The 27,516-nt window shown below is 38.2% G+C and overlaps 2 protein-coding genes across 2 annotated transcripts in view; both read right to left on the bottom strand.

Moving 5' to 3' along the window:
- The window catches only part of LOC128993062 (polycystic kidney disease protein 1-like 2), a 28,836-nt gene extending 2,458 nt beyond the window's left edge, over positions 1-26,378 (bottom strand). The window contains exons 1-19 of the mRNA XM_054416818.1: positions 26,280-26,378; positions 25,929-26,171; positions 21,371-21,691; positions 20,575-20,721; positions 16,155-16,385; positions 15,453-15,593; positions 13,944-14,083; positions 12,750-12,962; positions 12,235-12,344; positions 10,285-10,396; positions 7,242-7,408; positions 6,304-6,433; positions 5,007-5,190; positions 4,334-4,477; positions 3,651-3,859; positions 2,911-3,002; positions 2,169-2,255; positions 1,159-1,359; positions 14-243 (exon numbers count right to left, since the gene is read on the bottom strand). Of these exons, the coding sequence (XP_054272793.1) occupies positions 14-243; positions 1,159-1,359; positions 2,169-2,255; positions 2,911-3,002; positions 3,651-3,859; positions 4,334-4,477; positions 5,007-5,190; positions 6,304-6,433; positions 7,242-7,408; positions 10,285-10,396; positions 12,235-12,344; positions 12,750-12,962; positions 13,944-14,083; positions 15,453-15,593; positions 16,155-16,385; positions 20,575-20,721; positions 21,371-21,691; positions 25,929-26,171; positions 26,280-26,378 (3,201 nt within the window). The remainder of the gene's footprint in view (positions 1-13; positions 244-1,158; positions 1,360-2,168; positions 2,256-2,910; positions 3,003-3,650; positions 3,860-4,333; positions 4,478-5,006; positions 5,191-6,303; positions 6,434-7,241; positions 7,409-10,284; positions 10,397-12,234; positions 12,345-12,749; positions 12,963-13,943; positions 14,084-15,452; positions 15,594-16,154; positions 16,386-20,574; positions 20,722-21,370; positions 21,692-25,928; positions 26,172-26,279) is intronic.
- Positions 26,379-27,298: 920 nt separating this feature from the next.
- The window catches only part of LOC128993061 (uncharacterized), a 42,728-nt gene continuing 42,510 nt past the window's right edge, over positions 27,299-27,516 (bottom strand). Inside the window, exon 15 of the mRNA XM_054416817.1 lies at positions 27,299-27,391. Within this exon, the coding sequence (XP_054272792.1) occupies positions 27,299-27,391 (93 nt within the window). The remainder of the gene's footprint in view (positions 27,392-27,516) is intronic.

The raw sequence follows: 27,516 nt of genomic DNA, 5'->3' as shown, positions 1-27,516 counted from the left end.
CACTGTCACTTACGTTCGCAAGCGTCATGAAGAGCCCAGAGGTCATGTGTTCTATGATCGCCGTAACTTGACTGAACAAGTTGTTGTTTACATTGTACAGCGTCAGCTCAAGAAACACGGCTCTTGTACGATGATCGACCCAATGTTCCTGCTCCACTTGGATTGCGTATGATTTGCTCTGATCTCTCTTGACGGCAAGAGGTAGAATGTACCCTCCGGAGGGATAGACAACTCCCGATTTCCCTATAAAAATATTTATTATTTATTATTAAATATATTTTTTTTAGTCAGCAACTCTCAAAGTAAATTGTATGTGTGAAGATATAGGCAACGTAGATAATGAACAGTTTAAATATGGTACTCAAAAGCTTTGATTTAATTGTGAAATAATTTTAAACTACTAAGTAATCTTAAGAAGTTCTTGGATTTTGTTTATAATTTGTAAAACTACAGCATTTTGTCCAGTAAATGTAAATTGACTCAACAAAAGTGTGCATTTTTCAACCAAACAAACATTTTTCACTGGAAAACATACGTATACAAAAATAAAATTGAATTTTGAAATCACATTTAAAGGATTACAGAATTTTTTCAATCAAGGTAGTGGCAACCAAACGGATGTGCTAATCATTGTGGTATGATGCTGTTTTAAATCGAAATATGACCAACCCATGACATAATCCACTTGATATGTAAGTATGCACGTGATTATATTTGTGATAATGAATCTCATTCCCATTCTTAGAAAACGTTTTTTTACTGTTAACAGTTTCAAGAACTACCTATACCAAAAAACTGACTAAAACATTAACCACTATTTTGACACATCATTGTGCTTGAACCATAGTTCTTTCTATCCTCATAATTATTTACTGACAAGTACTAGACTCGCCAGTTTCAACCTAGAGTAGTATTTAAAGTCATATAAAAGATGTAGGTAATCTATTTCATTACAAATCAAATTGACACTCGGCTAAGGAATAAGCGAATATACAACGTGAAAACTGTACAGTCTGTACAGATATGGATTGATTCTTTGACACAAGCCTTCCAAAATTTCCTTTCAGTAATACAAACTACTTTAAACAAATTTCAAATTTGAAAAATTGTAGGTCTAGCTTTTATCGGTTAGGTTAGCAAACGTCAAAGTGACCATACCAGATAATGGAAACACAGAGGTGTTCTTGGGCTCCTGATACATCCAGTAGGTCCGGTAACCCCAAGCATACGCAATCTCGTCGTCAAAGTCCGCCTTCTTCCATTGGACACCGTAAGTGTCAGTGTCCATGTAGCCCTCACTCCACGGTCGGATGCAATCCTGCACAGCGACTACCATAACGTGATGTACTGCGCAGGAACCTGGCAGACAATTCAACTAGAGTCAATATTTTTGTAAATTAACTCAACAATGATGCAAAGAATTACATCAAACATTGCAGTTAAATGTCGACTCAAGTCCTGATAACCACTGTTGCAAAGTAATCGTCTGCTATTGGAGTGTCAATACGACCTAAGAAACGTCTAGGATATGCTCATCATTATCATTTGAGATCGGACTCCACCTAGGTGTGTATTTTAAACCAAATATGAACGAAGGATGAGTGTAGAATGGAGTGAGATGGCTTGTGTAGCTTTGTTACTGACTAAGACCAGATGTTTCATTAGTCAGGATAATTTATTGAAAGCCCAATGATCTGGGACAGCTGGACAGTTTCAAACCATCAAAAAGCTACACACTTCTATCAGCAGAAACGTGTAATGGCCAATATCAGAAGTAGGTAGCTTGCAGTTGGTACAAGGTTTGGGCTTTCTCAAACCTATAATCAATGGTGTATCTCCTAGAAATCCAAGTTGGGGCTGGCTTCCGTTTCATGTGACTGAATCTGAAACTAAGAGAGACATACAGTAAACGATTTCTCTACTCTAAAAAATACAACCACTCGATTTGCTTTCTGTTAAATACATTTTTTAAGAAGCTTTAAAAAAAAAATATTCTTGGCACAAGTGTGCAATGATTCCCTAACTGATCCAATTTTGAAATACCAATACCTCAGCAGCTTATCTTAGTTGAGATACAATCTGAAAATTACAGTGAATACTTTTTATTATTTTTGCTATGGGACAGTTAAATAAATTATCTAGCAACCAAGCAATATAATTTAACTTACTGGCAACAATTCGTAACTGCCTTAGTCGTGGAGCTCCCACCATTTTGGATACAAAATCCTTTGTCCAGTCTTTTCTTTCAGGAGCGTCTGTAGTACATAACATCAAGTAAAGTGAAATTTAGTTTGTTTTATTATCCATACAAGTCTAGTTATTATTAGTTAATTTGAACAGAACGTTCAATGAATGAGACAATGACAGTTTCCATTAAGCTTTTGACAGTTAACACTGACTAATACAGTAGTTATAATAACAGTCATATGAAGAACAGCATGTATGTTTTTGTTTTATTTAAGGTTATTTCCATCAAGAGTTTGTTCTCTTCATTTCTAGGAGTAGATTATTTTGATGCAGCACCCAAGGATTTTAAATATTTATTATGTTTCATTTTAAGGAAAACACGTTTACCTAACAATAACAATGAAGTGCAAAGCAAAAAAGCTTTTTGGGAGCTAATAAGATTATTTTGTCTGCTTATACTATTTATTTTAACAAAGTGTATTTTGTGGTAGGAGAACTTGTGAAAAAATAACCTTCTACGTGTGTTTCATTTTCTTGTACAATAAAATGCAGTTCAACTTGTATTCATTGTCAAAAAAGGATTGAATAAAGGAATACAATTTGTATTCTATCGTAAAACAAATGTAATTCAATGTTTAACCAAAAAGAGCTCATAGACTTTCTCAGTTGAAACACTTACGTCAAAAATTAATAAACATGAATAAAAAAAATTGTGCACTATACCTGAAGGACTTAGTGTTTGGAAATTTAAATCATTAAACCATCTAAAAACAAACAAGGACCGCACAAAAGTGTTCTGTAGGTAGGTAAAGAATCTGTAAAAAAAATAATGTATTAAGCCCTAAAGTATTTTAATTAATACCCTCTTAAAACAAAACAGTGTTTTGCCCTTCATGGGGAGGGGGTATGTCCGTGGAAATGACCGAAACACACTATTTTGAACATTTACTGGAAAAAGAAAGCAGGCAAAAATTCAGCCTTACATATACCCGTCAAAGGAGTTGGGGAGTTTGTTGTAAACTGCTCGTTACAGAAATAAAAACAGTTCAAGATCGATAAATTTCCACGGAAGCACCTAAACAGTTTAAGACCTACTCTTTTTCCTAAAAGTGCTATTTGTGGACATACAATTAAAATGTAAATTATTGGCCGTAAGGTCGTATTAACAATTAAATAATTTTTTTTTTATATTATTGAAAGAGTTGGATCATATCATAGATTTACTTTTATCCCTTAATTTTCATTATTTATTAGTTTTCCTAAATAAAAATGTTAGTTAAAAAAAAAAAAAAAAAAACTGATGCACCTCCAAACTCCAAGATATTTTAGCATCTGAATGAATATGGATCATCATAGATTAAATATACATAAAATAACACACAAAACACAGGATTTCAAATCAACAATGAAAGAAACTTGAGTGAAAATTTCCCGTAATTTTCAACTAACACCATTTTACTTACTGTGTCCGATTGTAAACATCCTGCAGTGCGACAAATCGGCCGTTATATTTGGTCATCATCATCTCAGCAGCATGAGAGTTAGGATGGAAGTGCGCTCCGCTCCACAGAATTTTCATAATGTAGCACAGAATCAATATAAACGTCAGCACGGCGAGAAAATCTAAAATGATTCTCCACTTCATTTTCCTCATGGTCTTTCTTCTTTTTTTCTAAAAAAATTAATTGTCTTGGGTTCATTTGCATAAAATTTTTTACAGCTTCCGAAACAAAACATACGTAACTAGGCTGTATGCTTTTACTTTCACAGTAAAAATTAAGGATTTCTGTCCCTGTAGTTTTTGTTCTAAATATTCGTACCATAGAGGGGTTGTTCATATCCTAATGTTCCCCAAAGAGCTCACATAAAGATGATAGGTGTTAAAGGAAACAAATCAATAATGATTTCAAGGAGAAGATTCAGTTGACAATTACATATTCTAAAATTAAACCCCAGAAGATACTACCGGTATGCATTAAGTTGCTTCAATTGTATTTTTCTTTACACTAATGTACTGTATTATAATCTTTTCATATTTTGTACCAACCAATTTAAGTTATGTTTGATTTTAATTAATGGTGCTTACCTGTATATATGGTAATTTAAAATAAAATTATTGAATTTTTTTTAAACACCATCTACTTACAGCTTTAACTTCATCTGTCATGGGGTAGTATATACTCTTTGTTCGGTACTCTATTAAATTATCCAAGTATTTTTTATCTCCAACGAGGTCACATTTAACTGCCTTGTTGACATCAAGTTTGAACGCAGAAATGTCAGTTGTTCTCTAAAGAAGAAAACAATAAAATATTAGTCAAAATTTGTTCTTGGTTCACAGATTTCACTAGTAATTTATTTCATCTCACTTGGTTTACAGACATACTTCATTTGAAAACCTGCTGCACACTTAGGCTAAAAGGGTAAAGTGTACAACAACAAACTACCAAGAAGGCAGTAGAATTAGGTATGCTAAACAATATTTTATAGTAATGTGAAGTAAAACTATTTACAAATAAAAAAATTCTTTAAACTGTGATTTTACCCTTAAATATGCTTCTACTTTAAAACATGCTTCATGGATTATTTCCTTTAAAAAGTAAAATTCAATGTATCAATCAACCCTTGTTTTGATTAACACAAATAAATTATTAGATTAAAAATGAGGCCTGTCATTAATATTTAAATTACATTCGTTAAACTTGTACACAATTTGCACGCGTAATTAATTAAATGGTACCATGACCGTTTTCGAACCATATTCTTACACAATATAGAAATAAATCTAATGTCACTGTCAAACATACAAATCCTCTCACCTCAAATGCAGCTGATAATAATAAGGCAAGTATCAGTATTTTCAGCGGAGAAAAGATGAAAATATCTTGAGCTTGTGCTGCCACCAGGCTGCTTAACCATTTTAAGCTTTTTACTTTCCCAAACTTAAGACTGTATAGCATAACAAGATATGCACATATAATAATCACTAGAATTGAAAATACCCTGAAAGAAATTACCGAATATTAGTTGAATAGGTGTTTACCTAAAGATATCCTTTTATTGAGTGAATGAATGAAGAAATACACTGTATATTGGGGAGGGAAGATTAGTTAGCTCCCTGCTTGTTAAAATATCTTTGTAATGAAACCGATTTAAAAAACAAAATACCCCCACCACAGCAAACCTGAAGACTAAGCGAATTTCAATTTGCCTGATTGAATTTACTCTAAAATATCTCCTAAAAAGTACCACATTTATTCCCTATTTAAATAGCTTTAGTTTAACGAGTACTTAGGTTTGCTGCAACAGGGAGGGTAGGTGTTTTTTTTTTGTAAAATGTTAATAGTTTAGTATGAAATGAATTTTTTTGCATTTAAATGCTTGCAAATTTGATGAAAATATGCTCATAAACAAGCAAATTTTAACAGTTTACAATTTTTTCTATAAGATAAAGTTGAAATATTAAATTACAAATTTTTTTGGAATTTTCACCGTAGCCATTAGGCGCATAATAATGCTGCAATATAATTTTTTTTTTATAAGCTATACAAACAAATGGTTTGGAAAGAAGTTGCTAAATTTTATGTTATTATGGTTAAAAATAAGAAAAACCAAATTTTCCCCCTAAAATAATAATTTTTTTCCCTTATAGTCCAATCATGCTTGTTTGCGAACTCATTAGAATTGAAGGTTTACACGTTAGTACCAAATTTCATAAAAATCGGATTTTTTCTTTCTCGAGTTATCAAGCTAAAAAAACACTGAACGGACTGAAACCAGAATTTGTAGACATTAGGGCACCGAAAAGCCATGGATTTTAAATAAAATCATCCTTAATATATCAACTGATGACAAATTTTAAGGTGTTTTATGAGGTAAAAATAGAGTGTGTTGTCTTATATTTATTTTTTGTTATTTCGCTATCTATTCATTACGATTTAATATATCTATTTAAAATCTAATGCTTGTTTTTAGTTATACAAAAATAAGAGACAAACATTTAGTGAAGAATGATGCCTTCTATTTTAACCAAATTAACATAAAACCAAGCTTCTGGTTTGAATATAAACAAAATTCTACTTGCAGTATCCAAGTAAAAAAACATAAATAACTAACCATGCCGCTATCAACCATCCTTTGTTCACTTTTATTTCCGAGCCTTCAGTAGCTAAATGAACAGGGCGAAGAGTCTTGTGATGAGTACAGTTTCTGATGGCTGCGATGAATGATTCATACATAGTCATATCTGGTGGAAAACAGGATCAATGTGGCAGTAAAAATATAAAATATTCTCTTGTGCTATTTTTTTTAGAAATGAATCAACCTGTTAACCCTTTGAGGTTGAATTTTTTTTCTTTTTTGGTGAGTATGTGACCATTCGAGGAGGAGAGAAACTGGCGGCGGCGACCTATACTCACCGTTCAACCGCAAAGGTCAACTATTTTTATTTTAGATTTTTTTTTTTTAATGGCGAGTATAGGTTGCCGCCGGCGGTGACCTATACTCGCCATTCAACCGCAAAGGTCAACTATTTTTATTTTAGATTTTTTTTTAATGGCGAGTATAGGTTGCCGCCCGCCATTTTCCTGACTGCTCAAAAATGGCGACAAAAAAAATCAAAAAAGTTTATCTTTATGGTTCAATGGCGATCTTTACTGCTCAAATGGGGACCTATACTCGCCGAAAACATGAAAAAAATTCGACTCAAAGGGTTAAGGTTCATAAAATAAATATTGCTTCCAAAACACTATAATCTGAAGTTGTAAGCATGTTTGAAGATAAAAACCCCCATAGTTGACTCAATGACACAGGCTATTTTCTATTTTTATGCCTTCCCATCCTAGCTAGCCGAAACCATTTCAGGCGTTATTTCAGGCTTGGCCTAGAGGGTTGAAACATTATCACTGGGATCAAATTGAACCCAGAAAAAACTCTAGCCATGCTCTACCACTAAACTAGCTTTCTCCTCACCAATGTGTACCATATGAATAAATATAAATTCAATAACAATTATAAACCCATTTTTAACAAATATTATAAATAATATTACATACCTTTGCGTTTTTTTGTTGGCTTCTCATCGTATGCTATGAAAGTAGACAAGTCCACAAACGCTGGTTTATCAGAAAACCAATACTTGTCCGTTATTGACGATCGTTTCCTTGGCATATACAATGTACTACGTTTGTTGTTTTGATAGTCTCTTTGCTTATATCCTTTCCTGAAAAAATATAATATTAATGTATATTGCCAATTATTAAGTGTCAGTTAGACAATGCATTTGAATTTTTTGCATATAATGTTTAACTTGATCTTTAAGAGCTTTGGTCCAGTGACGCTTTGGTGATTTGTTGTAAATTTTCATAGTTTTAACTAATTGTTACTAAATGTTATTTGTTATGTTTTATTCTCTGTTATATTTGTTAGTCTGACAAGTACATTGTACATTTCCTTTTATATGAATGAATGAATAAGTGATTTATTGTTGCTTTTGTTTTTACATTCACAGATATTTCGCAGAGCATCTGCTAGACAAAACACTTCTAGGCATTGGCCGGAAGGGCCCTCGGCCAGGTTGGCAACAGAATACACATGAAAGAACAAAGTTACAATTAGTTTTCTCTTAAAATTAATATAAATATATAGATAATCAAAATATCACGATAAAAACTGAGAAAAATAACAAAAAGCTACTTGAACAACAAATAATACAGTTTAATTTTTTAATTAAATCAAAAAAAGAATAGAGCTCAATTTATTGAAAAAAATATAGAAAAACAAATAGTTAGATTTTTAAGTAAAGAAAGTTCACAAGTTGCATTGGCACTTCAAAAATAGGAGAATCATAAATTTAAAAATTAAACTCCTCTACTATTGCCCATCTGTATTGCCAGGCTTCCCTTAAGAAACCTGCCAATACCCGCCAAGCCATGCCATTCAGATTCCCATCAAATTCGAATTTGCTTAAACTAAATGCATTAAAATATTTTTTCCTTATACATCCATTGGGCACACACACGGACACAAAATGAAAAACGGACAAAGACAAATTGACTGAGAGGATATGGAGTCTCTCTGGATACAGATGTCGAGTTAGGAGTTTTCCTTTTATACTGCATATTATTGTACTTCTTGTGTTCTTTGACGTTGTCTATAACAATAAAATGTTGTCAAATGACAACAAATGGATTATGATTCTGAATATATCAGAGCCCTGATAAATGTCATCTTCAGAATTAAATATTGATCTGATTCAATTTGATATATTGACTTTATGTTTGCCTTGGCTTCCCCTAGGCACGGTTCATAGAATAATAAGTTGAGTTAACAACCTAATTTTTCAACAGCAGAAAATAATATATACAAGTAAAGTAAGTATTACACATTCTGTGATGCTTTATTTTATATAGTGCCACACAACAAAATCGCCGGCCTTTCCTATCAGCGTTCCACTTTTGGTCTGCCGCTTGCTTTTTTCTTAGAAACGGTCGAGGAGCTAGTGAATAGAGAATTCCTCCGTCTTGTGTCTCGCCGGTATTTGTACAAGTAGCAACGTCATGGCTCTCTTACATCAGGATAAGTCATACATATGAAGTAGTTGTAAAATTAAGAATGACAGGCTAGATTAACAATTTAAAGTTTTCGCCCCATTCCCAGAAATGTAAATTCCAAAATTATAACTACCTCATTTAACGAGGTAATTCTTCCTAGACATGCAATAGTCACCAAATTGAAATATCAGTAATAAATCATTCAGGAAATGATTTAGAGTCCAGATATTTTCAGTTATGTGTTAATAAACGCAACAGACCCCTGTTATTATCATCTTGCAATATAGCAGACTTGTCAGTATATTTAATAATTTTGCTTGGAAGGGTAGGTTTATTTCAATGTTCTAGTTAAATTTGTTAGTTTCATCCTTCGTAGTAATCAAAGCTGGCTTGGCCTGCTTCTGGTCTGGGTAAAGATCTCCGCCCTTTGGTCCCCAAACAACATGCTAGGGTCCTCCAGGCTCTAGCACAACAGTCAGACAACTAAAACGAATTTTTGATAAATATACATATCGCATTATGGGTCGCCAGAATTTTATCCCCCTGGAATTTTACCCCCTGGGCAAAGCTGACGTCACTATGACGTAGTAACCTGAGTGGTCGAAAGTTTGTTTGCGGCTGGAATTTTACCCCTGCGGATTTGGAAGTCTAATGAAAATAGTCAGAGCGTGATTAATTAGATTAGCGATAAAAACCAGAATTTTACCCCCTGTCCATATAACTAGCGTTTAGACAACTGAAGATGTACGGGCCGGATTTTTACCCCCGGATTTTTACCCCCTGATTTTTACCCCCCGAATTTAACCCCCGGAATTTTACCCCCTGGCCGATTTTAGAAATTGAACGATTGATTTTCTTATTTCTGTTTTTAATTAATTGTAAACATTTCATTATTTAGTAGCCTATCTTTATTTATTTATTTTGTAATCTCAACTAAGTAAACAGAATTCGCTGTTTTATTTCGATCATATTAACAACAGTTGGCTTCAAAGATCGAATCCTGATACACGAATCTCAAAATTAAAATTAAAAACCTGCTGTTCGGTTAGTTAATGTTACAAATAAATTAAGATAGGCTACTTATGTTTACTATTAAATTAAAACTGAATGAAGATAAGTAACCATTCTCACTAATTTATATATCTGGCCAGGGGGTAAAATTCCAGGGGTAAATTTCCGGGGGTAAAAATCCGGGCCGTACATTCTAGGTTTTTATAATTTGATGTGTTCTGATTAAATTCACAACCGTGAAATTATATGTTTAATTCCGCGTTTAATCCATCGAGCTGATGTCGCCGAACTCAAAAGTTTGCGGCCGGAATTTTACCCCCTGGTTTGTGACGTCACGTTTGCCCAGGGGGTAAAATTCCAGGGGGATAAAAATCCGCTACCCCCGCATTACTACCAATGTCACTAATCCCCTCGGTCATCAATCTACATCCGTCCCCCCCTGGCTACAATTCTTAACTTGTTTAAACTTGCTTTTAGTTTGGGATTATATTATTTTAAGAGAGTAAGATTTAGTCTACTTTGTGGAAATACTTACCTAAAAAGAAACATTGCAATAAAGGCAAAGACTGTGGAGATCACAAACGATTGAATACTTATCATGAGCTCTCTTTGACCAAAGCTGTAGTGGTACTCATCAACGTTTTCAGCTAAAAAATAATTCAACACAGCAATTACGATTGGTTGTTTCATTGGTTTAAGACACAAATCATTTTCAGAAACTATTTTTGAACTATTTTCAAATGTATTTGAAATACCCCCGCCGCAGCAAACCTGCCAACTAAGCGAATTTCCATTTGTCTGAATTGATTTTAAATTAAATCTATTAAAATAACATTAGGTTTAACGAGTACCAAGGTGTGCTGCTACAAGGAAACTACTGTGGAGGTTTTTAGTAAAATATTAATAGCTTAGTTTAAAATAAATAATTTGGCAAGTTTTATCAAAATATATCCACAAACAAGCAAACTACAACATTTTACAATATTCTCCATAAGAATAACATTGGAATTTTAAATTTATAATTTTTTGGATCTTCTCCGTTACTAATAACCGTGCAAAAACACATTGATATACTAAATTATTTGTTTTTTTAAGCTCTTTAAAAAGGTCTAGAGAGAAATTGGGAAATTTTGTGTTTTGAGGGTCAAAAATTAGAAAAACCATTTTTTTACCCCATAAAAACCCACGTAAAACCCCGTTCCCATGGTCCGATCATGCTGGTTCGCGACCTCATCCAAGTTTATCCTGACTTACACCTTAGAACCAAATTTCATCAAAATCGGACAAAAATTACTCAAGTTATCGCGTTCACGGACGTATTTATATATTTATATAAATAAATCTATATATATACATATATAAAAATTTGAACGAATGGTGTTTTTGGCCTCTGGGGACATCAAAATGAAAAAGTAAATTGGTCCCGGGCCTAGGTCTTACCGTGCCACCTACGGTAATAGCTACTTCCCTATAGGGAAATTCGCTAAAAAATAGAAAACTACAATCAAAATAAACAGTGGATGTTTTAATGAGACTTTTTCTACTGGTTTCTTCCAAAAACAACAACAACAACAACACAAACATAAGGCTCAACATTTCTTAATTCACATTTTTTTTTAAACAAACAAGATTGTTTGTTTAGCAATTAAGTAAATACTTGACCTTAATCTGTATAAATATTTTTGGTTTGTTTTAATCTTAGCTTATAACCATAGACTAAGGAACCAATTATAGACCTCTATCGGCAGTTGCGCTTGGTTTAGTTCAAGGGATGGTCTATTGTCTGTAGTATAACAGATTTACATTACATTTTTTTTAATGCTTACTTTTCGTGTCAATCTTAAATTTCGACTTCAATCATAATTTATTTTTTAACAACTCAAACATTTTATAAAAATAAAATAAAGATCAAACCAAAAATGAGGACTATTACCCACACATTATCACCGTTGTTCAGGTGTTTCAGCCATGTTTTTTTTTTCATTACAGGTATAGATTTTAGGATATGTATAACCATAGATAAAACATACTCCCTTAGTAGATTTCTCATCCTTATGGAACAGCTGAAGACAATTTTATTGTTAGTTCGTGTACGGTTTATGTAGAGGTCGTGTTTTGTTTACAATTTGTTTCCCGTTATTACAGCCATTTAAAACCTCGTTTAACCAAATAATACGATCTAATCATAAACAATAACTTGTCCCCTAGTTATATAACCAAACAGTAAAGCAGAAATCAAGAAATTAACCCTAAAATAATTGAAACGAAGTTTCATCGACACTAGCGCCTTTGTGTCACGTACATGAACTAGACACGAAAAACGTGCTTCAAAATTTACAATGGGATGAGAAGTCTACTTGTGTTGGTTAGTCTATGGTATAACTACCGGTATATGATTTGTGCTTGTCTTTTATCTTTTATGGAAGAAACTATTAAAATTAACTTAGTAATAAATTGTAACCACATTAAATAACTGCAGTAATACCAAATTTATCCGTAACTTTGAAGAACATAATGCTAGCCAACATGGCTGACATTATCAAAACCATCAGGACCATCAAACGTTGTTTTCTAGAGACAGGGCTCCTCGGATGTCTGAAAACCAGACAAATGTAAACGCAGTTGAACTAGATTATGAATAAAGCACATGGATTTCAAAATTAAAATTATTAATGACAGACACAGGCAAAACAGGCTACAATAAAAATGTGGCAATTTAAGATCACTCAAATTCTTGAACCTGGGTTGAACATTTTTTTACATTTTCTTTTCAGTCATTTTTATTTCACAACTCTTGTTTTCAGTATACAGTATAAGTTTTTCACGGTACAAATATGTTTGAATGACAATGCCTTAATGATTCTACACGTACAAATCAAACACACTACTAATTCAACAACACTCATCATTGTAATAGTTTTGCTAATATTACACTATGTTAGAATAACATTTATTACTTACAGTATTTACTGAGTCAAACAAGTTTTAAATAGTCATTACCTAGCCAGGATGCTCAGGTGCAAATGATTTTCCCTAAAGCCGAGAACAGAGTTGTCCAGAAAAATCCGCTTGACGCTCAACACCTCGTCCGTGGTTGCCGGTCGAACCATCGCTTCCGGAAACTCGTCTACCTCCAATGCCAGCCACTGGTCCATCACAAACAGGTACTGGGTCGTGGCCTGGAGGTCGTACACGATAATCTTTGAGCAGTACCTGGAATACATTGCATGAATTCATAAGTTAAACTTTTTTAAAGTGGATAAAAGTGATTATTTTAGGGTAAATGCTTGGTATTAGCTTTAACTGTAAATAAAACTCTAAGAAGACATTCTGTATGAGTGGTTAGGGCAAGAACTTTCAATCTGAGGGCCAGTGCTTGAGTCACACCAATCAACAATTGATTTCAGTATCTGATAATGCAAAAACCCAGTGGATTAGAGCCCATCCTCAGCTGTCGGATAACAAACCACAAACAGGATAGGCCCCTCAGTAACTTTCACTGTATTAAGTAAATACCCTCACTAAAAACCATTTGTTAATGTAGTATGCATTACATTAAGTAATTTCCCAATAGGGAATAGCAATTATAAGCAAACATAGTCTTTATGGTAAATCATATGATCTGTGCTTTTTTGTTTCCAAGAAACCAAAACATAGATTGTTCAATTGTAAATTTTGAAGCTTGTTTTTTGTGTCTAGTTCATGTAAGGCGACACTAGGCGCTAGTGTCGACAAAATTTTGTTTCTATTATTATAAGGCCAATTTTTTATGGCTAATTCCATGATTTGAGCTTTACTGTTTGGTTATATAGCTATAGAGCGGGCGAGTTATTGTTTATGATTAGATTGTATTATTTCGTTAAACGAGGATTAAAATGACTGAAATAACAAGAATCAAATTGTAAAAAACACGATTCAAGATTTACCAAGCCGTTCAGTATTATTTACAATAGGCCAAGTCACACAACGTCTACAGTGCACCGTACAGAACTAACAATAAAATTGGCTTCAGCTGTTCCATAAGGATGAAAATTCTACTATGGGAGTATGTTTTATCTATGATATAAAACTGTTTGAATACAAATCGGAGGAGTTAAGATGATCTAGTTTTAGAGCACGGCTTCTGTCAATATTCTGCTGGTTAGCCATAAGGGAGCATTTAATTTTACCGATTTAAAGAGCCGATTGTCTTACCAGTCGGGGTTCCTCCCAGAGTTGTCATGCCAGAGTTGCACGGCATTGAGCATACCTAAGGAAACAGGATAGCACAACAGAAACCAGTCATCATTGTCTCTTTGTAGAACTCTCCTGGTCTCACACTTCAGGACTGTTGGCTGCAACAGTTGTTATCGGTATTATAATTATCAATTGGGACAGAAACCCAACAGGGTGTAACTTAAGTCAAATATGAGAGCAGAATGGAGTAAATTGCCTTAGCTCGGATAACAAATATACCATAAGGGGATATTTTTTACCTATGGTATCTTTTGCTGTACGGAGTTCATGTTTTTGGGAATAATTTTTGAAGCACTACGGCACCTGTAAAGGCCATGCTTTGTTGCAGGAATGTTTTGCCGGTTTTGGTTGGATCGTTTTGATTCAGTCCCATAAACGTGAGCACTCCATTTAATACATAAAATTGCTAAAAGGGTAAGTGCTAAGACAGCATTTCCTTAAGGCCAGAACAAAGTAAATTCTTAAAAAAACTTGCAATGGTACAATTCCATTGTGGAGTAGTGTTTAAGCAATTAACATATAGGCCTGATATAGTTTTTATCAAAGGTACGTAAGAAAGTAATGACAGGACAAGGGGCGAAAAATTATGGGGCCTAGGGACGCCAAAATACTAAATCCATTATTGTGGGTGCTTGGTCACTCTAAGGTAACATTGCTGCTAACTGGCTAGCAAATGCTTTTGCGACAACTATGATCGGTTCTCTACCCTTCTGAGGCACCTGTGTGCACCTCCATCGAGTCATGGGCCACTAAAAAACATTGTAGGAGAAGGGCTGAAGCAATCCTTTTTAGAGTAAGTAAGCACACTCCTCTCAAGGGATTGCCTCAGATTTCCTGAGGTTGATTAGGGGAAGAATTGGACAAAAATTAGATAGACAACAGAACGAAAAACTATGGAGCTGATTACTTGACCTAGGCTTGTCAAAGAGCATTTGCCTCAAATTGGTCTGTGTGAAGTGTCACAGGTCAGAGGAAACTGTTTTCACCTGATCTTTCACATTGAGGAGATCTCAGAGGTAAGAAGGACAAATCTTGGAAATCTGGTAAGAGGGAGTCACCTTCCTGAGGAGGAACTGTTCAGTACAATGCAGGCATTAGGTGCCTGGACATTGGAGGTCTCTGAATATCTCAACATTGGGGTACGCAATGATTAAACAAATTCAAATAAACGCGTGTTGAGGCTTTGGCCCGTCTCTCATAGATGACATAACACATGATAGTCAGGACCATTTATAAAAAGCCCAATAATCAGAACTAAAGCACCTCTAGACCAACTTGCACTCTAGCCACTCAATATTAGCATTATGTCGTATAACATATTTTTTGCCATACTGCAGCAAAAACAGCCGTTTTTAATACATGAGTTGTGGGTCATAAGAAGCATTTTTACTCTCTAGGGAGAAAAAACCTTTAAGCCCCCATTTTAAAGCTGATTTCATAAATAGGTGCGCACAAAACTTTGCTTACCCGAGTGGCGTAGGTGTCTCCATAAAGACGAAGGCCAACGACAGCAGAAGTTCCTGCTGTTAGACGAGACCCAGTGAATACAGCGATCAAGTAGGCATAGCTCTCTCCTGGGAAATTGTCATGGAGTACGATGACATCGCTCTACAACAAAAATGAAGTTATTAGCGACAGTACTTGATCATCCACAGGCAGGGTCAGATTACAAAATGGCCAAATAACCATAAGGTTGGATAGTCAGGACTGTATTTAATTCCCTGAAACACACAAAACAGCTTATTAATCATAAATAATTAATTACCAAATAGACTGTGCTCTGTGTGTGGGGACTGAGAATAAGTTAGTTTATGAAAACTATTCACTGTTATACTTGTGCAGTATACAGAAACTGGGATAATGTTTTAAAGATATGACTTTCAGGAAATAATTTTGAACTAAAAAAAATCAACTAAAACATTTTGTTAAGAAAAATAAGATAGTAGCTAAAGTAATGGTGGTGTTGAAAATCGTCTTTTAATGCATCAAAACCCATTGTCTTAAAGAAATACTGGTTTTTGACATCCTTGTACACATTTAGGTGTGTTTAAAATCAAACAAATTATTTATACAATAGGCCTACATAATGCAATGTATTGTCAACTTTTTAGCTCAATAAAATTATTTGATTTGATATAATAGTTATTGTAGCTCATTAAAAGTACTTACACAAAGTGCGTCCTTCCGATCTTTTCGATAAGCCCACAAAAGTAGCAGCAGAAACAAAAGAAGGATAACAATCACAAAAATTACCACATAAGGATTTTCTGGAACTGTGAGGAATAGAGGTGCGTCTAAAATGGGATTGATGTCGTTTGGTGGAACGAAAATTGAACTTGAAAATATCGACATGTGAGTGCACTGACATTCAACTGTCTCTTCCGATGTTTTTGGTCCAACCTGTAAATGTGTAAATTGTATTTATATAAGTTTAAACAAGATTGAATAGGAAATGTTGCATGATGATGAATTTGTGTTTGATCGTAGCTACAGCTGTTTTGCGCTTATCAAAATTTAGCACAACTAGTTAAAACTCGATCTGCCTAAATATCTTTCAAGGTTTTGTTCATCAAAAGATGATGATGAAAATAAAAATACAAACGCAAACGAAACTTTAATTAATACTCAATTTTCACCACGAGGAATACTAAGCTTCTTGGTGGCCTTCTTTACATAATATAGTTTTGACAACACAAAGTTACTTAAATTTTTTGGTTAATTGGAAAAAACTAAAAACAAGAGGCGATTAGTTATATACCTATAGCATATTGTTTGATAAGGATAATTTGGCTTTTGCCAACCAAGTGCAAGTTGCCAGCAGTGTATTACCGGTACCGACCAAACACTGCTTGAATGTATTGATTTGGTCACTAAATTAATATTTTTAGTATTATTTGTTTTGTTTTTTGTATAAAATTACAATTAGGAATAGTCAACCTCTAGTGATTATTCATTATGATACCATTGACTTATCGGTCAAAGATGATACCCTTTGCAATCAAGCATTTGAAAAGTAGGAGCGATTTACTTACCAAACAATAATGATTAATCCACTGATTTTCCCAGATATGGCAATTCACAAAATGAAGATCAAAAGAATAGTCAACCGTGGAATTTACTGGAACCTAAAATATAACATAAAAATTACTAAAACTAATTACAATTCCAACTACCTCATTGTTACTGATGACGTTAATGTATGTTCCTTAGACATTAAATTGAATAGTCCATCCACTTCTACAACATTCAGAATGAGAAACCCAAAAACAATTTGTTTACTAGTACAAATTTTATATATGAAAAAGCTATAGATAAAATTAGCAAGCCAATCATCAGTCGGAATCCAGCCAGTATGGCTTTTAATATTAACCAATGAACTGAAGCGTAAGGAAAAAAAGGTCTTGAAAAATAGGAAAACTAAAACACCTCTTCAACATTCACACAAAATGTTAACTGAAATCACAAGAAAATATGTAAATGCCAAATCAAAAGTCAAAATTTTCCCTTTTTATGTGGCATGTTACGTCACTCCGCCTTGGGAAACAGAAACATCAATAGACTGGATCTGTACTAACATACAACCTGAGAATGTACAGACTTCTATCATCCTGACAGGCTTATCTGACCATACAGCACAAACATGTTCCCTTAAAATGTCAACAAAAATCCCCAACACTATAAAGGAAAGAAAAAGACTATTCACCAATAGAGAATTAACGCTGTTTAAGGAGAAACTACAAACACAAAAATGGGATGAGATTCTAATGGAAGAGGACGTCAACCTTGCCTACAACTCTTTCCACAGTACACTTCAGCTTATACTGAATGAAACCTGCCCACTGAAACTACTCAAAAGGAAACAAAATAAAAAAGACAGGTCTGGGATGATGAGTGCAACCGACTGAAAAATGCGTACATCAGTGAACTAGAAATAGAACAACTTACTGGCCTAACAGAACACAAAGCACAAACAGCGGAAAGAAAGAGAGAATATGACCTGAGACTGAAACACCTGAGACGAGAACAAACTGTAGCATACATTAATGAAGCAGAAAATAAATCAAAAGCAATGTGGCAGACAATAAATAATGAAAGAAAGGCAACCACTAATACAAACCATCAGCTCAGCCTTCAGCTAAATGGAAAAACGACCTTGGACCCACATGAAATAGCAAAATCCTTAAACGTATATTTTGCTACAATAGCAGAAAACACACTCCAAACAAACAATAGCAACACCAAGCCCACATACCCTGACCTAGCCCCAGCCACAAATGAGCAATTAGAATTCCATTTAACAACTTTTGAAGAAGTAAAAAAGACCATAGACTCCTTAAAACCTAAAACCTCTTCTGGTGTTGATGAATTATCTTCAAAACTGGTTAAAAGATGTAAAGAAGAACTGACAATACCACTCACAATTATAATAAATAAATCCCTACAGCAAGGAATTTTTCCAACTGCTCTAAAGACCGCCAAAATATACCCAAAATATAAAAAAGGGCCACGAAGTGAACCTAGCAGCTATCGGCCAATATCCCTGATCCCAACATTCTCAAAAATAATTTAAAAAATTGTACTTGCTAGACTCCTAAGCCATCTCGAACGGCATAGCCTACTCACGAATAAACAGCACGGATTCCTCAGGGGTAGATCTACAACAACAGCCCTGATACAGTTGACAGAACATGTCATAGACCAATTGGAGGAAGGATGCTCAGTGACCAGCCTGTTTCTTGACTTTAGCAAAGCCTTTGATTGTCTCAATCACGACCAGCTACTACAAAAACTAAGAGCCCTAGGAGTAGGAGGTAAAGAAGCAGAATGGTTTAAATGCTATCCCAAGGGAAGAAAGCAACTGGTAGAAATAAATCACACCCAAAATAACATAAACTACAAAATCCAATCTCCAACAACTGGTGTAAAAAGAGGGGTTCCACAAGGATCTGTACTGGGACCAGTGCTCTTCCTCCCCCTCACTAATGACATGCCAAACTGCATGGATGATGCCTGCTCCACTATAATGTATGCAGACGATACTGTGCTTACCATCTCTGATAAAGCTACTGAAATGCTTGAAACAAACATGATTGCATGCCTCAACCAAGCTAAACACTAGGCCTACTGTATAAACAATGATCTGGTCTTAAATGAAAACAAAACAGTAAAAATTATTTTTAACACAAAAAATAAAAGTACAAACTTAGCACCTCTCCCCGGCCTGGAAGCAAGCAACATAACCAAATATCTAGGTATCACAATTGACTCAAAACTGTCATGGAAGCAACACATCGACCAACTTGGCAAGAAACTCTCATCAGGTACCCGCGTAATTCGAAGACTCAAACAAATATGTGACCTGGAGATAGCTAAAGTTGCCTACTTTGCTCTTTTCGAAGCCCACTTAAGATATGGAATAGTGACATGGGGAGGAACATCAGCATCCAATATGGAAAAGATTCTTACTTTACAAAAAAGAGCAATCAGATGCCTAGCAGCACTACACTACCAAGAAAGCAGCCGGGAATCTTTTAAACAACTAAAAATCCTCACAGCAACCTCACTCTACATTCGGGAAACCATTCTGCATGCAGTCACCTCACAACAGTTAAGACATCATGAACTACATACATACAACACAAGACATGCCACAAATTTCACCCTCCCACTACACCGCCTAACGCTTTTCGAGAAGAAACCTTCATACAAAGGAGCGCTCTTCTTCAACCACCTACCAGACCATCTAAGAAGCCAGCCACCCCAACGTTTCAAGAACCAGCTAACGGAATGGCTCCAAGGAAGACCCTACTACTCAGAATCAGAATTCCTGAACACCTGACACAGCGCCGCCGCCGACGAGAGCTCTCTCTGGGCATCAAAATGTTAACTTTGTGTTATCACATTTATATAAAAAAAAAAAAAAAAAATCTTGAGCATTGTATAACTTTGACAATCTAAAATCTTTTGTTTTGACGCATGTACTATTCTCCCACGAATATGTAAATAAAGAACATTGTCTATTGTCTATTGGGCGATAGAGTTTGATTCACATCCGTGAAACCCATTTTTAGATTCCGTCGCTATTACTTCGGTAATTTGCCTGACGGTATCTCAGTCTCGATTGAGCCGTTATCTTGTGATTACATGTCCATTGTATTCTCCTAATTTTGTCTGTTATTGTTATACTGTTTAATTAAAGGGGTATTTTCGGACTACTATACAGTTTTCTGTGGGGTTTATTGGTATTTTGTTGTTGTGATTTCCTGTTTCAGAGTGGTTTATGTATCTTTTTCATTGCTATAGGTTCTTTTGCAACACTCCGGAACAAAATGTTTTGAAACCCTCACTTTTTACTAATCGCAATAAAAAATTACAGCAATCATCTCTTAAATAACATGGCTATTTTTTAATACTAGGAATATATATATGTATTTTTACCTAAATTTGCTGATTTATATTTTAATCAAATCAACTGCCAATAAACATGAGTGAAAGTATCAGTTTTGCTCCTAGCCTGCAATGTTACTTTTACTCATCGCTAGTAACATTTCATAAACAGCTGATTCTCGTGGTGAAAACGTATACTCACACTTTTATTTGGAAGGATTCCCATGAAGTAGAAGTGTTCTCTTTCAACAATGTCATATGGAATAACCACGTCTGGGTTTTGTGGTGAAACAACATTAGCTCCAGACAAGGCCTCCCAGTTAGGTCGCTCGTTAAAATTAATCAATACCTGAAATTTAAGTTAATTTAGTTCTTGTTGTTTAGTTTGTAACAATTGTTGTTGTGATAATTTCTTAGTTGATTTCTATGAGTTTTGTTTTAATAGCGATATCCTTATTTAGTAGAAATTGACTAATGTTTCTGCCGCTACTATATAAGCAGTATTCTGAGAAGGAAGGAGAAAAAATGCCTTTATCTATGCAATTATTGAGCGACATCCGCCCTATCCTGCACCTTGGTCATCAATGTGCAGGAAATTGGGGAGCGAGCAGGCCTATAGAGTATCTGACTTCATATTTCACCAATCCCCTATGGATTTTATCCAAGTGATAATATCGTTACACCTAGACTTAGCCTGAAGTAATGCAAAACCCAATTCCTGGGCAAGAGCCTTAAAAAAATGGCAGCACTTTCACAGATGAGGATAATGCACCACATCTTTCATGTTAGCAGCATCCACTGTAGGCCTAAATGCCATAGCATAAACTGTACGCCTGTATCAAAAACCAGTTGTCCCATTTACGCTTAAAGACCAAGTTGAGCTGTAGAAATTAAAAGATCACAGTTTGCTGTAAAAACGAAGCAGTGCACCAGAACTATTTTGTCAACTGTTAGTTCAGTTCTTACTGTACTGTATAACAATTACGTATCCTACTCACCCTCAAAGGCGAAGTTGAACTGTTCCCGTCAAACTTGAAGGTTATAAATAGTTTGCTCAGTGGTGGCAGAATGAAGCGGTGCACTAGAACTATCTTGTCCAGTGTGTCATTATCTAGCGTTGGGTCAAGTTGGGTAGCCACTCCTCTAATTGTAGTCTTTTCCATCTTCTTCACCTTCATGAAGATTTGGACAGGGGCTTCCACTTTTGGGACATAGTAATAACCAGGTCTGTACAGCCTTTCTGCTAGCCCCACCATGATGATTTCGGTGTTGATGTTGTTTTGCGCCCACCAAAAGAGATTTTTCTTTATAGGTGCAAACTGGAATGAAATGTAATGTAAAAAGTTGTTGTATAAAACTTTTTTTAGAAGCAGTCAGCACATTCAATTAATATTGTCCAGCTATGATTAGTTTTTTTACCAATAAATTGTGCTGCTGCCAATTGGGGACCAATGTTCTATGGGGTAATGTATGCCAATTAATGTTCAATAAAATATGTTATTTATTGCTAAGAAATCACATCTATGTTTGTGGAATGTTCAACTGTAAGAGTGATCAACCTTACAAATCGAGAGGTGTTAGATAAAAAAGATAAAAAAATAATGGTTTAGATATATATCACTGAAATATATAACTGAAATAACAGAAACATATAACTGAAAAAAAGAAAATTTTGAAGTGCGAGTTCAACTAAAAAAAAGTTAGCCCATATTAAATTAAATGAATTTTCTGTAATTTGTAACCTATTCATGGTATCTGTGATATTGGATCACATGTTTAATAGTCTTTTCATTGTCTTGTTGAAAGCATATGGTTACATTGTACATTTTAGTTACATTATGGTTACAGGGCAAACCCTGCAGAGGTCTTTGAGAAGTTTTGCAAGGATAACACAATCAAACATGTCTGCAGTACACTGTATCATCCAAAGACGAATGGCCAAGTTGAACCGTTTATCAAAACCTTCAAATCGAGAAGGCAAGATCAAACACAAAAGTTGGCGAAGCTACTGTTTGCATACAGAAACACACCACAAAAGTCCACGAGCAAACCTCCTTCATAACAGTTTTTTGCCAAAGACTTTGTCTCCATTTTTTTTTTTTTTTTTTTTTTTTTTTTTAGGGAGAGGAGGGAAAATGCTTTTACGCACACAGGTAGCCAGCCTGTAGTGTGAGACTCCTGAAAATTGTCAGACTACTCACTAAAAAACCCCCTCTACTCTGTTGGACACAGACCTGGAATTGTTTGTCACATTACTTCAAGTCAGGCCAACATGTGACCTAAGCCCTCAGGGCTCGCACCGTTTCTGGCATTTCGATTCTTAATGACCTACAACCGCATCCCGGTCAAGGTCGATCTTCTTGGCGCGGAGAATACCCTGGATATAATGTGACACACAGGTCCAATTGTCCTCACCCTCCGTCATAATCGGTATGACCGTGTCCACCGACAGCAGTCCTATTAACTGTTGAGCCTCCAGGCGGGGCCTTTCCCAGCGCTGGCAGTGGAAAAATGTATGTTCCACGTCATCGAGAATGCCTGGGCAGTATATGCAGTCGGGTGACACGGCTTTGCCCATCCTGAACAGGTACAACCGGAAAAAGCCGTGTCCCGTCAGAAATTGGGTGAGGTAGAAGTCCACCTCTCCGTACCGCCGATCAACCCAAGGTTGGACTTGCTGTATCAGTCGCCTGGTCCAGAGTCCCCGTGTCTCCTGTTCCCAGCCCTCCTGCCACAGCTGGTAGGTGCGGGTGCGTTCCTCTGTTTGTGCCTCGTCCTCCCCACGGCGCCGGTAAATTGCCTTTCTCTCCGCCGCCAAAAGTTTGACGGGGATGACTCCAGCAATCACCAGGACGGCGGGCTCGGACACTGTTCGGTAGGCAGATGCTACCCTCAGTGCTGCCTGACGCTGCACTCGGGCGAGCCGCATCCTGTATGCCTCCTTATTTAGTGCGTCTGCCCACACCTCCGCACCGTACAAGAGTACGGACTGGACCGAAGACATTAACAGCCTTCTACGACTGGACCGAGGCCCTCCAACATTGGCCATCAACCGGCTAAGAGAAGAAACCACCCTAGCGGCCTTGTCCGCTGTACGGAAGATCTGATCCCGCCAGCTAAGCTTGCTGTCTACCATGACCCCAAGATACTTGGCAGAACGAACAGTTTGAACCTCGACGGCTCCCACCCTCAACGGCACGATGGTGTCAATCCGTTTTTTTGTCAAAATCACGATCTCGGTTTTGCTCAGAGCAAGCGAGAGACCGTGGTCTGCCATCCATGCGTTTATGGTACGCATGACTCGGTTTAGCTTTAGCTGAGCCAGCTCAACGCTACGTGCAGCTATCAAAGCTGCAACGTCGTCTGCGTACCCAACCAAGACTGTTTCCTCAGGCATTTCAGACCTCAGAAGGCTGTCATAAGCGACGTTCCAGAGGTCTGGGCCGAGTATGGAACCTTGGGCAGCACCAGAAGTGACACTCATCGTCCGCGGGCCCTCCGCAGTGTCATACGTTAGGAGGCGAAACCGGAGATAATCCTCTACGATGCGCATGAGGTATGCCGGCACGTGGAAGGTGTTCTCCAGAGCATCCAGCATATCGCACCACCTCGCCAAATTAAATGCATTTCGCACATCGAGCGTTACGAGCAGCACAACCCTGCGAGAGTAGTGGGTAAAATCCTCAGCTCTCATCACGGCTTGCTTCACCTCCTCAATCGCATCAATCGTTGATCGCCCCATCCTGAATCCATACTGACGAGGGGAGATGTCCCCCGCAGCGACAACGGCTGAATTTAGCCGGGAACGGATCAATTTCTCGAGGACTTTGCCAGCCGTATCCAACATACACAGAGGTCTGTAAGAGGATGGCAGATCTGGGTCTCCCTTGCCCTTCCCAACAAGCACAAGCCTAGCTGTCTTCCAGCACAAGGGGAAAACCCCTTCAACCAGGCAGGCGTTATACATGCTCAAAAGGATCAAGGGGTTGGTAGTCAAAACCTTCTTGAGGACTTCACCGGGCACCCCATCGGGACCAGGAGCCTTGTTGTTCTTCAGGGATATGACGGCCGCCACCAGCTCTTCAGGGCTGAAAAGTGGGACGTCGTCCACCCTTCCATAATCCCGCAGTGGGCGCAACGCGTGAGCCGGGAAAAGGGACTTGACTATCCTCTCCATAGTGACCCTGTCCATGACGGAAGGTGGAGAGCGGGATCCAAGTTTCTTGGTTACAAGTTTGTAACCCAGGCCCCACGGGTTGGAATCAACATCGTCCCTTAATTTATCCCAGCAACTGCGTTTACTCCGATTGATGGCTCGACGAAGATACCTCCTAGCCACCCTATAAGCATCCGACTTACGCCGTCTGTCTAGGGGTTCTCTAGCCCTGGTAGCAAGTCTTCTGGCCCTCAATGCCGCTCGACGCAATTCCGCAATCTCGGCAGTCCACCAGTACACAGGACGCTTATTGCACCGGTATCTCCTGCGAGGCATAGACTCATCGCAGGCCGAGACAATCAGTTTCATCGTGGATGCAACTAACGCCTCTGCGTGAGGCACGCCAGTTGCAGGATGAACCACCGGCGTTCTTCGTAGGATGGTTCCATTGAATTTTGCCACGTCCAGTTTTTTAATGTTCCATCGAACGGGCACTTGACGAAACGCTGCCACTTGTCTCTGGTGACCATCCAGGACGTCAAAAATTATGTACTGGTGGTCACTGGCCGTGTAATCCTCCAGGACTCTCCAGGCTATGATCCTTGGCAAAAGAGACTCAGATGCAAGGGTAATGTCTGGGATCGTTCCCCGCATCCCAGGGCGCCGGAAAGTTGGCGTGTTGCCCTCGTTGACGACAACGAGTCCGGCTCTGGCAGCAAAGTCCAGAATGTACTTGCCCCGGGAATTTGTGAGGGTCATTCCCCACTCGACAGCCCTAGCATTAAAATCCCCACCCACGACGACGTGTCCTGTGGTATTGCGCACGCTCTCTTCCAGGCGGTCTATCTTCTCACGAAAGTCACGGATGGCCTCATTGGGAGTGAGGTAGACACTAAAGTAAGTGACATCCCGGCACCGAACCCAAACGAAACCTCGGCCCTTCGCGTGACCCCGTACTTGTACTGTAGCTGCATTACGCGCCCAGATTGCAGCAGTACCAAGACTATCAGGGAACCAAAAAGCTGGATCCCTATCACGGTACTGGTACTGTTCGCTGACTAAAAGCGCGTCGACATCGTGTTCTAGGGCAAGCTGACGCTCAAGATTGCATTGAAGGATTCTTATCTTCGTGGGAGGGCTTTCGCTTGTTGTAGTGCAGATTTAAATGCACTGCACTGTCCAGACCCAGCTATATGGTTCAAGTGTTTTTCAGCGAGCCCATTTTCTTTGCAAAGAAAACAGGACTCGACTTGGCAGTCCTTACGGATGTGACCGACCTCCCCGCACCGAAGGCAGTTCTTGCTTCGGTCGGGTCCCTTGCAGTTTCGGGAGGAATGGCCGAAACAGAGGCATTTAAAACACCTCTTTACTTCCACTCTCCGTCTGAGCCTGCAGTTGACCCAGCCGACTCTCAGATGTTGGAGTGCCAGCACCTTATTGGCATGTGCGTCTGCCATTTCGGCGACCGCCATCCGCTGCTGGCTCCTATTCGGTTTTGTGAGCCACACCTTCAGAAAAGCCGTTTGCCCACCAAGCTCGGGGATAGCTTTCTTCAGGGCTTCCACAACATCAGCCTCCGTCGACACACAATCAATGTCTCGAACCTCGACTGATGTCTTTGGCTCAAGAGAACGGACGGTGCCCTGGCCTTCGACAGCTGCCTTCAGTTCGGCAGTAAAGGCTGCTTTGTCTTTCGACCTACCCAGTTCAAGGAGAACGTCCCCGCCCCGGGTTTGTCTAATCGACCGTACAACCGTATCGGTCTGCTCTAGCTTAGCATTGGCCTTGATTGCACCCAAGACCTCGGCAAAAGATCTCCCCCCTGAGGGTTTGACAATGATTGCCTCCATCCTGGGCTTTTTTGGCCGCAACCTTTTAGGTGCAGGCACCGAACCGGGCCCAGTTTGGGCCGCGCCAGTTGGCTGTGCCTTCACTGCCTCATTTTTCATGGAGGCGACCTCCGCCCGCCTCAATTGCCTCTTCTCCTTTTTGGAAAGGCGTTTTTCCCAAACAGCCCCAGGTGACCACTGACCCCTTTCGGGAACTTCCCTGAAGAGGGGTCGTGGGTTGCTGTGCCAGTTGGCGCCTCGCTCGAGATGCAGCTACGTCTGAAAAGGGTCTGGGCACAGCAGACGAGAGGTCCGTCTGAGTCGCCTTGGCCTTTACCGTGGTCTTTTTGGTCTGGACACCTTCTTCTCTTTTTGGAGGACTCTCCAATGTGGAAGGCCTCCGGCGTTTCTTAGAAGGCAGCGCTCTTTCATCGGGCAGGGACACCACCTTTTCGGTAATCTTTTCCATGGTCGCCTTGCTTACCAGACGGCAGGCAAAGACGAAGCCAAGGTCATCCTCTAGTTTTGCCATTCCATTTTTTACCACTTGGTTTACGGCTCTCTGGGTCCGGAAGGTGTCCAGCATAGCCTTAATCGTCTTTTCCATGTCACGGAGCCGGGTTTCAATGTTACTATCTGCGTCAAGATATTCCTGACGCAGAAGCACAATCTCAGAGCTTTCCGACCGCGACTTCGCTGTGAAGGTTTCCTTCGGCATCCCTACAACAGTTCCCGGCAATGCCAGTTCGACATCTACATCGCCAACATTTTCTGGACCGTTTCCAGCTCCACTTGCCGAAAGGGATCCTAACGGGGGGAACGTAGAGCACTTGAAAGGCATTGGCCTTGATTGCACCCAAGACCTCGGCAAAAGATCTCCCCCCTGAGGGTTTGACAATGATTGCCTCCATCCTGGGCTTGACCACTTGGCGGAGATGTCCTTACGTTTTTCGGTGGTGGCGACCTCTTAAGCTTGGAGCTTCGCTCACGACCCACTGATAAACCCATCGGCAATGCAGAGCACACATCAACCCCTGCAACACAACAGGGGCACTCCCAGGGACTCCCAGTGAGTTCGTCGGTCACCCTTTTAGTCGCCTCTTACGACAAGCCCGAGAAGGCTGCGGTGCTATTCTAACCCGGTACCGCACGGGGTACT

This window comes from Macrosteles quadrilineatus, unplaced genomic scaffold (genome assembly GCF_028750875.1).
Source record: "Macrosteles quadrilineatus isolate MER2022 unplaced genomic scaffold, UCM_ALF_1.0 Scaffold_4__1_contigs__length_99947679, whole genome shotgun sequence".
Taxonomy (NCBI): domain Eukaryota; kingdom Metazoa; phylum Arthropoda; class Insecta; order Hemiptera; family Cicadellidae; genus Macrosteles; species Macrosteles quadrilineatus.
Note: the sequence above shows the minus strand (reverse complement) of the source record. Positions and strands in the feature narration are given on the sequence as shown.